This window comes from Mus caroli, chromosome 7 (genome assembly GCF_900094665.2).
Source record: "Mus caroli chromosome 7, CAROLI_EIJ_v1.1, whole genome shotgun sequence".
Taxonomy (NCBI): domain Eukaryota; kingdom Metazoa; phylum Chordata; class Mammalia; order Rodentia; family Muridae; genus Mus; species Mus caroli.
The window spans coordinates 100,760,288-100,771,687 of record NC_034576.1 but is presented as its reverse complement, the minus strand read 5'-3'; the positions used below and the strand labels follow the sequence as shown (position 1 = coordinate 100,771,687).

Here is an 11,400-nt window from a genome sequence, read left to right as displayed (position 1 = left end):
GCGAGAGTGAGAGCAAGAGAGAGAGAGAGAGAGAAGAGAGAGAGAGAGAGAGAGAGAGAGAGAGAGAGAGAGAGAGAATGAGTGTGTGTGTGCATATGTGTATGAAGGCCAGAGAGCCACCTCAGATATTGTTCCTCAGGAGCCACACCCACCCGCCCAATCCCCCCTTTTTTGAGACAAGTTTCCTCACTGACCCAGTGCTTGCTCACCTTGTAGGTTAGGCTGGCCAGTGAGTTCCTATTCTGTTCTGCCTGCCCTGCCCCACAGCACTGGGGTTACAAGTGTGCACTGCCACTTTTTGTATATGGGTTTGGGGGTCTCTGTGCTTGCAAGGTAAGAGCTCTACCAACTGAGCCACATCCCCAGTCCAAGAACGATCTGCAACTGCTGAAATCTTGACTGCTTTCGTGCAGGAATTGCCCTAAGACAGTGTCGTAGCTATAGCTCTTCCCTTGGGTGTACACCTACAGTGCATGCTTACAGGAACCTAAGCCCTCTGCTTGGGCAAGTCCTGAGTTCTCATCTTTTGACTCTTGTGCCTGCTGCCCCAGGGCAGTTCAGGGCATCATGACCTGCCCTAACCTACTGACATAGGGGTCAGTGGAGCAGAGGTAGGCCATCTTTCCAGGCATGGCTGTACCTGAATGAGTGTCTCATCCCAGTCAGGTCCACAGGACAGCTGCTCCCTTCTGCTCATTGGCAGATACTGACACCATGGTGACATCCGCCTCCCCTTAGACCCTCTCTGTGCCCACTGCACATTGGCCTTTGAACTTTGTTGGCTTCAGTCTTTGCTTCATCCCTGAACATCCACCGATGATGCAGGAATCAGGAATCACCAGGAAGGATGCTTTCCCTTGAATAAAACAGAGCCAGAGGAGAACCTGTATGGCTGAGGCAGGGAGAGCAAATCCCGCACACCCCTTCACCTACTCAGCCATTCACTCTTTCAGTCTACAAATGCGTATTGAGTGCCTTCCATATGCCACATACTGCCTAAGTCGCAGGACACAGCAACAAACAAGTGGAAACCAAGCCAAACCAAACCCCGTTGTTAGTCTAGTGTTCTAGCAGAGGGTTAGTGAGAGATCCAGTAAGTTACTAAATCATGCAGTGTTATGGGGGGAGGGCATGGAGCAGGATGATGCTGGAGGGGGGTGTCGGTGGTAGGCCCTGTGATTGTACATGAGGCACAGGACAGGCATTTCTGGACAATTGGTAGGAACTGAAAACACTACCCCTCCCCAAGGTGGGCTTTGCAAGGAGAAGGATGGTTATGTACAAAAGTTCCAAGTGTGCTCCAGGCAGAACCAGGAGGCTGGAGTCCCAGGAAGGGTGCAAGCCCATGGTGGGAGCCAGAGGCTCCTGGAGTAGATTCTGTGGCTGTCATGGATCCTCGTAGGGACCTTGGCTTTCCCCGGAATGAACTGATGTCACTGGACAGTCCTGAGTGGGGAGGGATGTGGCTGGTTTCCTTACCCCCGCCTCCAGCTGCTTTGTAAATAGTGTTGTAGAGTGCCTGACATGGTGCAAAGGCCAAAGTGTGGAAAGGAGAGAGATAGGCTGAGGCAGGACCCAACCATGGGAACTGTAGGTAGCATCAGATTCTGGGAAGGACCTGATGGCTTGTCCCATATAAGAGAAGGGTCATGAGGAAAGTTCCGAAGGACTTGACTTGCACAGCTGGAAGGGGACAGTCTGCGCACCATAGAGGACACCGGGAAGCTGTGCAGCTGTACCCCAGGTGACCGAGGAGTTTATGTATGTCCTGGTGCACATAGGCCCTGGTGAGATAGAAGTGAGCGAGGCAGACCTGTCCTCATGAGGCCCCAACAGGGAAGACAGACAGAAGGGAGCAGCTTCAAGATGACAGACTCTTGAAGGGTGTGTGCCCTGTCCGGTGTCGTGCGTGTTATGCTTGTGCATGCAGGGGTATGTGCTGTGAGAGAGGTGTGTTGTGTGCTCTTTCTTAGTGTATGTATGTCATGTATATGCATGAGCGCTTCAGGGTGTGCTTTCTGTGTGTCGATGTCATGGGGAGCGAGCATGATGCATGTATGCACAGAGTATGCATGTCACATGTTCTTTATAGGATAATGTTCAGAAAGTGTGCTGAGTGTTGTGTTCTTACCATGTTTGTGTCATATGTGTGCATTTATTCTGGGTGACATGCATGCTGTGTGTTAATTATATGCATTGTCATGTGGAGTATGCATTCTGTGAATGATTTGTGTGGTATATGCATGCCTGGTGTGTACAAGTCGTGTCTGCTATATGGTATGCATGCTGTATGCACGCTACACATGTTCATGTAGTGCTTGTGTTGTGTACCACATGTGTAGCATCTGCATGCCCAGGTGTCACCTGTGTGCATAATACCATATGATGCATGTGTGTGTGTCATGTATGTGTGTGTGTGTGTGTGATGTGTGTATTCTCTGTGTGGGAATGTGTGCATGGTGAGATATGTACACTGGGTGTATGTATGCTATGTGCTGTGTATGCTCTGTTTTAAACTATACGCTCAGTGTGTATGTACTGTTGCTGAATCAAGAATCCTGAAAAGGCAGAACAAATATTAACCTAGCCCTAGATCCCCAGAACGAAATTTGGAATGTTCTTCAGTGGAACTTGAGATGAAAAGTACTTCTTGTTTCAGAACCAAACGTTTGCTTTCCTGCAGGGCTGACTAGAAGCTATAGCGTAGCACCTGGATTTAGTGTGAGTTAAGCACCTTTATCTTCCAAATACCCGACACACGTGCTCTGCACTCCAGATTTTAAAGTATTTATTTTATATGTGTGTGTGCCCCAGTATATATAAATGCAGCACAGGTATGCAGGACTCCTCAGAAGTCAGCAGAGGGCGCCAGATGCCCTGGCGCTGGTGTTACAGGCTGTGAGCTGCTAGCGAGAGCAGTAGACTCCTCTCTGTTCAGCCATCTCTCCAGCTCCCTGCACTCCATACTTTTGATGCTAAAGGACAGGATTGAATTATAGCTCTAAAAATGTAAAAGCTTACAACAAAATCAAGTTTACTAGTGAGTTTTCACACAAAAATGGCCAGGAAAATAATCTGTAGTAGTACCGTGTTCTCTCTAATCTGAGTTCTGCAATGTTCTAGAAGGCTCGTTTCCTGTTTGCTTGACCTCAGCTCTTCCCGAGTCCCCTTTATTCCTGTTATTTCCCAATGTTCTGAGAAGACAACATATAGGCAGGGGTGCAGAGAGCCTGGGTGGCTCATGCAGCAGCTGGGAGCACAGAAGCTGGGGGTGCAGCAGCTGGGAGCACAAAAATCTGTCTTTGCAGGCTTGTCCAGGTCACCCACACTGCCCCAGCCTGCCCACTAATCCTATAAGCAGAGGAGGGGAGGTCATGAGCTGTGCTGTTACCTCTAAGGTTCTCAGGGGGTGCAGTGCCCACCCCAGGTGGCTGCTTACTGCACTTGGACTCTCCACCTGTCCCATCAGGCGGGTAGATGGCAATGTTTTCACTTAGGAAACAGTACAGACTCAGCACCCTTTATTGGTCAGCTTAGGCCATACATGGGGCTTGAATTTAGGCTTGCCTAACTCCTGTCACTAAGATGACCTCAGTATCTTGAGGACACCAAGTGTGAACCCCTTTACACAGAGAGGCACTGCTGCTGGCCCAGAGTCTCCCAGCTGATGGTGGGGGGTCTGGATGACACTATTGGAGCTCCCTGTAGTGGGTGTCTGAGGTCCAAGCTCCAGCCCAGACCAGGGGTGTCACAGGAGATCCCTAAATACCCCTAGACTGACCTTGGTGACCTTCTCTGGTGCTCTCCTTCCTCCTGGACAGCTGTTGGAGGGTGGGAGGGGGAAGAGGTGGCCCCTCCCATCACTGTCTGTCTGTCCTCTGCCACAGGGTGCCGAGACCAGGAAGCGCTCGCCTACACTCAGCAGCCAGTTCAAGCGGTCTCTGGAGCTGCTGATGCGCACACTGGGTGCCTGCCAGCCCTTCTTTGTGCGTTGTATCAAACCCAACGAGTTCAAGAAGCCCATGGTGAGCCTCAGAGGGGATGTGGTGGGTAGGGGTGGAGGGTGGGGAGGGAGGGGGCAAAATGGATGAGGTAGGTGGGCAGTGGAAAGCCTTGTTTTCTCTGGGGACTAAAGGGCTTGTCAAGTTGCTGAGGGCATAGGGGCTCCACAGTCACGTTAACCTTGGCTTTGCTATCTCCCAGCTGAGCGGTTGTACCTAAGTCAGACACTGCCCTGTGCCTCAGTGTCCTTGAGAATGAAAACTCCCCAGAGACCATGCCTGAAGATTGTAGAGTGCCTGTAAAGTGCTTAGTAAATACAAGTGTGGCTCGTGCTGGGGCCCCTCCCTTGAAAGCTCTCCTCCTCTCAATTCAGGGCCCACCTCCTCCATGAAGTCCTTCTGGACTCCTTTGCCTGAAGGTCCCTCTTTTTTTACTATTAGTGACAGCATTTGTTAGCCCTTCCATACACCGGATAGAGTCCCTTTCAGCATATTGCCTATGAGGAAGTGACAGTCCTGAGTTGTCACATGGGGGCTCAGGGATTGAGGGGCTCAAGTGCCACAGGCTGACTAGCTGCTAGCTCTCTGTTTCAGGGCAGGCCCTGTGAGGTGTTGTTTATCCAAAGGAGGGGGGAGGTCCAGGGGAAGCTGGGTGTGGGGCTTAGGGAGGGAAGGAAGGCAGGGGAAAGTGGCCCAGAGGGAGAGGAAACGGGCTACGGAAGCTGACCTTCCGCACAGGCTGTCCCCGCCAGGAAATCATTTCCCAGAGTGGGTGAGTCCCATCCTCTTCAGCCCTCAGGTACCCTCTGGAGCAGGGCAGCAGGGTGACATGGCTGGGCACTGGCTCCCTGAGGCCTTTTCCCAGCCCAAACCTCCCCCTTTGCCGCAGCTTGCCCCCTACCCCACCCTTCCATTACACCTAGGACAACATCATTCACGTTCTTCATTTATGAGATCTTGCTGTGTAGCCCTGCCTGACCTAGACCTTGCTATACAGATGAGCTCACAGGGACCTATCTGCCTCTGCCTCTTGCTTGCTGGGATCCAGCATGACCGACCCACTGCTGACATGATGTTGTTCTTAAAATAAATCCTGCCCAAGTATCTCCGCTGCAAACCTTCCCTGGCTCCAGCCACCCATGGGACAAGGCCCAGACTTGTAGCCTGGTCTCCCTCACAAGGCCCCTGTGCCTGTTTTCTGCATTTTTGGTCCATCTGAACTCAGGGTGTAGCCCTGCCCTGGAGCCATCACAGTGGCTACCTTAAGGCAGTGCCTCTTCCTCAAGGCACCACAGCCAGCCCCTGGGGAGTTGTTAAAACAACTATGGTTTTGCATAGAGGCCACTTACAGGGCAGCCTGGGGTTGTGTGGAGTACCCACCTCCTGGCCGCTCCACTGCCACTGCGTCCTGGCCTAGGCTCTTCAGCCCCCTCCGTGTTCCCCACAGCGGGGCTTACACTTTAAAGCTTCTGCTCCGCACATGCTTGTCCTCCTCCAGCCTTGGAAGACCTTTCACTAATATCCATGAAACCGCCCGTGTCTTCTCTTTGATCTGGTCCCACAGTACACGGTTGTCCACCTGCAGGTCCCCACTTCCTGCTGCCATGTGGGTCTGACCAACAGACCTTGCCTCCTGCCTGGCTTTGCTCTTAGGAGACCTCGACTTCTGTGTGTTTCTGTCCATGCTGGTCAGACAGGGGGCAGGGCCTGCATCCCAGTAGTGGCCTTGCCATGATGCCTTTGGTTCTGGCCCGGCAGCTCTTCGACCGGCACTTGTGTGTACGCCAGCTGCGATATTCGGGCATGATGGAGACGATCCGCATCCGCCACGCTGGCTACCCCATTCGCTACAGCTTTGTGGAGTTTGTGGAGCGCTACCGGGTACTGCTGCCTGGCGTGAAGCCAGCATACAAGCAGGTATGAGGCCGGGTATACCAACAGGGCAGAGGACCCCAGTTTTATGGGTGACAGTGACTGGAGCTTGACATCTATTTGACCACATCAGGTACTGCTACAGGGTAGAAGGGCACCCTGGAAGGCCGCCATAGTGTTTGTCATTGGCTTGAGGAGAAAACAGATTTCACAGAAGGCAGGGCCAGGCTGGGTCAGTCAGACAGACCTGTCTCTCAATCTTGAGAAGGACACTTGGGGGGCCTTTCCATTAGTTATACTGTCAATACCCCTGTCTTCTGCCCAGGGTGACCTCCGAGGGACATGCCAGCGCATGGCCGAGGCTGTGCTGGGCACGCACGATGACTGGCAGATTGGCAAAACCAAGATCTTTCTGAAGGTGAGTGCAGCCTGTTCTGGCTGCCGTGGCTTTGCTGTGTTCAGAGGCCTCCATGCATGGGATGTTTCTGAGGGGGCTCCAGGGTATCTTGGGGTGTGTGTGTGTGTGTGTGTGTGTGTGTGTGTGTGTGTACATTAGAGATAACTCATGGTGCCAGGCACTGACTCCAGGTTAGGAATGGATGACAAAATGGGTTGTCTCGTCAGACCCATGCCAGGCATTCAAACCTTGAGGAGTCTGAGGTGCTTGGCTTGGGGGCTTCGGACAAGTTACTTAGCATATCTGCCTTCCCTTCTGTCTATGACAGGCTGGACCTGTGACGGTCCAGAGTGGACCTCAGGTTCCTTGTGGTTTCTGCAGGCAGGGTCATGAGGGTCAGCTGTGTACTATCGTCTGTGGTTCTGTCTTAGCATCCAGGAACAGCAGTTAGGGTTCCTGGCTCCCACAGCCTCCTAGGAAATGGTGAATGAGAGCAAGAAACTGGGCCTGAGCAGTCATGGCCCTGGAGAGCAGCTGCACAGTCAGTGTGGGCTTCCTCATTTCCATTTCCTCTGTCCTGGTGACAGAGCTGGGCCCCTCCTCTGTGGGGGCAGGGCTGGATGCAGGACAACTGGGAGAAGAAAGGGGGTGGGGGTGGGGAAGCAGCCTTTAGTGGGGTCTGGTTAGGGGTCTATTTAACTCCTCTTGATGTGGGCTTTGAGTCAGCCCCTGCATCTCCTATGCAGAAACAAGGGCTTCAGCACTGGGAAAGAGGTTTGCGTTCCCTCTGTGTTCCTTGACAGCCGGTTGGACAGAGTTCTGTGTGCCCAACCTCCCAGTGTCTCCCTGCTAGTGGTGTGGGGTAGAAAGTTCTGTGCCCAATTCACAGGTTCAGAGAAGAGCCAGGGACTGAAGTCAAGCTGGAGGATGCAGGGGGCAGGCTACTGACCTGGGCTATCAAGTGCCAGGCACGTGTTAGAATAGAGAGCAGGAGGGATGGTGAAGGCACCTACACCAGAAGACTCACGGGCCCACTGTCCTCACGCTCACACATCTGTACTCTTTAGGAATACTTCTAAGAGCCCACATGTCCCAATGCCATCCCCCCATTCACCCATCCCCCCATCTGCCGGTTCATCTGCTCTCTGAGAAGGCCACGGTGAGCTTCTGATTCTCACCCGGTGTCTGTGATTATAGACTGGTTATTTTAACCTTCCCCTGTGAGGCTCAAAGGCCAGGCTGCCAATCAAGGACACATCTGCCTGCTCTTCTGTGGCTCTCACACACTACCCAACACTACACATACCCATGGAACACTTCATATATGTATGTATGTATGTATGTATGTGTGTATGTATGTATATACATATATGTATGCATACATACACACATATATTTATATGTATATGTATATACATATGTGTATACATACACATATATATGCATATATGTGTGTGTTTGAGTGTGTGTGTATATATATATAGCCAGTGAAGTTTCACATTTCATCTCACTGGGAGGAGGACTAGGCTTGGAAATGAGGAGGGTAAGGGAGGGCTGGGGATGTCAGTGGGACCTGGAGTGGTCTTGAGTGTCAGGTTGGCTCATATGCTATAGCGTATGTGTAGAAGGTCATAAGAAGGTTGCCCAACTGCATGTGGAGGAGAGGGTCAGAGGGGGACTGATGGACACCAGGGGACTCCTGGTAAGGAGTCTGCTACCAAGATCCTAGATAGAAAAGTAACAGGATCCAGGGCTGAGATGATGATAGGGGAAGCCAGGAAGTGACATGACTGCGGCACTCCCCAGTCTCCAATCCCCAGGTTTCTGGCTATAGGAGGCCACTGCACGGCCTCAGCAGGGTCGGAAGTCCGAGTGCACATAGAGCCATGACGGGAGCCTAGCTCTGCCTGGATTGAGTAGGTGGCCCTAGGGGATGTGGCTTAGGGGCTCTGTCTTTCAGGACCACCATGACATGTTGCTGGAGGTGGAGCGGGACAAGGCCATCACAGACAGAGTCATTCTCCTGCAGAAGGTTATCCGGGGCTTCAAAGACAGGTCTGTGTCAACCTCTGCTCTCCCACGTGAACACCAGGGTCACACGTGCATACCGATGGTGCACACACAGAAACCATCACACGTGTGCATGGCATGCACACATGGTCACAAGGTCACTGAGGAACACAGGTTCAAGGTTCATGCAGCTCTGCCTTGTCACAGAATCCAGACCCCACAGTCACTTGCCCTTCCCACACACATGGAGACAAGAGGTGTGCTTACAACATTCCGCTCATCTAGACAATATTGGGGCTTTTACCAGCTACAAGGAGTAGCTCATACTCTACATTAAGGACATGCATACACCTGTGATAGCCCACACATGGCAAGACCAACTCTAGAGTACGCTTCAGGAACCACAGAGACCCACAAACTGCCTTGTTTGCAGTTCATCTGGTCCTTTCCTCTGTCTCCCTTTTACCTGTGAGTCTGCCAGCCTCTTCCTCCAGTGTTTCTCCAGTGTCTCCTCCACCCCCACCCCATCCATCCTCCCTTTGGCTCTCAGCCTTGTTTCTCCACATACCCAGTTTGCAGGCCCTGGAGTGTTGGCTTGTGCCATGACATACCTACCCTTCCCTCCTGTGTTTTCTGATTCTCAGCAGACCCTTGCTGTTGCTGTGTGGTCTCTGACCCATCAAGCCAGAGGTGACTGTGGTATCTGAGAAACAGCCTACTGTGTGCAGGGGAACAGCACTGGACTCCTCAGAGGCAGACAGTGACAGGGGCACCCAGGTCTTAGCTTCCTCAGCTACAAAGTGAAGGGAGTTGGACACTGTAAAGCTACTCCTTGTGAGTTACTTCATTATTGATGTGGCCATCCACTCACCCGCTCAGCAAGCATCTTTCTGATTTCTTCCTTAAAGGTCTCTTGGGATAAGACTGCCAGGCAGGAAGGACAGACACAGGCTTCACTCCCCGTTCCTTCCAGATGGTAGCACTGTGGTACAGAGATTCTATGCTTTGCCCAACATCACATAGCTTGCCGATCACAGGACCCGGATCCAGTGTGCTATCTGGGCACATCTGGGCCCTGGCTGGCTCTGGCCACCAGCTATCTGCTCTGGAGTCACCCAGCCCTGTCTCCCTTCCAGGTCCAACTTCCTGAGACTGAAGAGTGCTGCCACACTGATCCAGAGGCATTGGCGGGGCCACCACTGTAGGAAAAACTATGAGCTGGTGAGTCCCCTCCCCAGTCCCAACCCCTGATTCTGTTAGCCAGACTGTGGAAGCAGGCTGTTACCTTGGCAGCAGGACTTAACGTGCAACCTGAGGATGCCCCAGCCAGCCCTACCTTACCTTCAGTCAAAGCCCAGACCTAGCTCTAGGGGCTCACCCTATGTTTTGTGATCTTTGCTCTTGGAATATTTTGACTCTAAAACATGAGACTTTGGAATGATCCACATACAACTCTGTGGGACATCTGGCTGCAACCTGGACTTGGATTAGAGAGACGAGCAGAAAAGGACACTGGTTAGTTGAGGCTGGAATTCTTGGAAGGATGCAGGCTTCACTGTGGGGCCCTGTTTGAATGACATAGATGGTACCTTGGTGGGTCCAGTCTGATGGAGGCTGGCACAGTGGGTGTTGCTCTGGTCCTCACTCATCCTGGTGGGATCTCAGGTCTGAGCACGCTCACTGTCCTTGCAGATTCGTCTTGGCTTCCTGCGGCTGCAGGCCCTACACCGCTCCCGGAAGCTGCACAAGCAGTACCGCCTGGCCAGACAGCGCATAATAGAGTTCCAGGCCCGCTGCCGGGCCTACCTGGTGCGCAAGGCCTTCCGCCACCGCCTCTGGGCCGTGATCACCGTGCAGGCCTATGCCCGAGGCATGATTGCCCGCCGGCTTCACCGGCGCCTCCGGGTTGAGGTGAGAGGGTTTCTGAGCCCCAAGAGTGGGTGGTGTCTAAGTGTGTACTACCCCACTCAGGTGTCTCCCAACCCCTGCATGGTGCTGGCTGAGGAAGCCAAAGCCAGAAGGGAGTCTTGGCATTCCTTGCAGGGATGGACTAAGGCCCAGGTCCCTCGTGAATTTTAAGGAGACAGACATATCTGGTCTGGCTCTGGGATCCAGTGAGACCCATTGCGACCAAGGGACCAACTCAACTGCCTTTTGGAGCTTGGGGGAGATGGGGGAGGGGTGAGGCAAAGCTGTGACAGAGCTGTGACAAGGACAACTTGTTTCTCTGGCCACTCCTTTCTTCAGTACCAGCGGCGTCTCGAGGCAGAGAGGATGCGTCTGGCAGAGGAGGAGAAACTCCGAAAGGAGATGAGTGCCAAGAAGGCCAAAGAGGAGGCTGAGCGCAAGCATCAGGTAAGCCAGACCTCTGTGCTCTCCCAGGTAGCTGCTCTACAGTCTGGCTCCATGACTTTTCTCCATTGCTGGCTGCTTGTCACCTGTCCCTGCCATCTTCCTCCCTCCTCCTAGGAGATACTTCTTCCTAGTCCCCTCAGCACACAGCCACTGAACAATCACATGGGGTTTGGGCTGTGTCCACAGTACCTTCCTGGTTAGCGGTGACACCCAAAGCAAAAGCCTGACAAGGGGGTGACTGGGGTCACACAGCCTGACACAAGGCTGTCAACCACAAATGCCACCAAACACTGAAGTGCGGTTCATCCAAAAGCCATGGCTAAAATTGCGAGGTGCACATAGTATTATGACGACTTAGCTACAGAGAGGCAGGATGTAAGGTACCCTGGAGTAATTTTTATACTGATTGCATGCTCTAAGATGATACTTGAAAACATAACTTAAATAATTAAAGCATTATTAATATTGGTTTTATTTATCATCATCACCAGCAGCAAGCACCACCACCACCACCACCACCATCATTATCACCATCATTATTTTGCCTTTTAAATGTGGCTCACATTAATCTTTTGGTCAGCTCTAGTACAGTTCCCAGTTCCACAGCCCAAGACTTCATGGGTTTTGTGGCCTGGAAACAGGGGAGGGCATGGGAAGGGAAGAGTAAGCAGGGGAGGGTATGGAGGCAGGGGTGGGCAGGGAAAAGAGAGTACTAGAGGAGGTGTCCTCCTGTGGTCCAGGGATGCTGGACATCTGTCTGTCTCA

At 52.5% G+C, this 11,400-nt stretch overlaps 1 protein-coding gene across 5 annotated transcripts in view; it reads left to right on the top strand.

Annotated features, from left to right (window-relative positions):
• The window catches only part of Myo7a (myosin VIIA), a 68,785-nt gene that overhangs the window by 30,478 nt on the left and 26,907 nt on the right, over nucleotides 1-11,400 (top strand). For all 5 annotated transcript variants that reach the window (XM_021165945.2, XM_021165943.2, XM_029479536.1 and 2 more), the window contains 7 exons: nucleotides 3,888-4,025; nucleotides 5,760-5,918; nucleotides 6,199-6,291; nucleotides 8,231-8,325; nucleotides 9,417-9,501; nucleotides 9,973-10,191; nucleotides 10,528-10,635. In XM_021165945.2, the coding sequence (XP_021021604.1) occupies nucleotides 3,888-4,025; nucleotides 5,760-5,918; nucleotides 6,199-6,291; nucleotides 8,231-8,325; nucleotides 9,417-9,501; nucleotides 9,973-10,191; nucleotides 10,528-10,635 (897 nt within the window). The remainder of the gene's footprint in view (nucleotides 1-3,887; nucleotides 4,026-5,759; nucleotides 5,919-6,198; nucleotides 6,292-8,230; nucleotides 8,326-9,416; nucleotides 9,502-9,972; nucleotides 10,192-10,527; nucleotides 10,636-11,400) is intronic.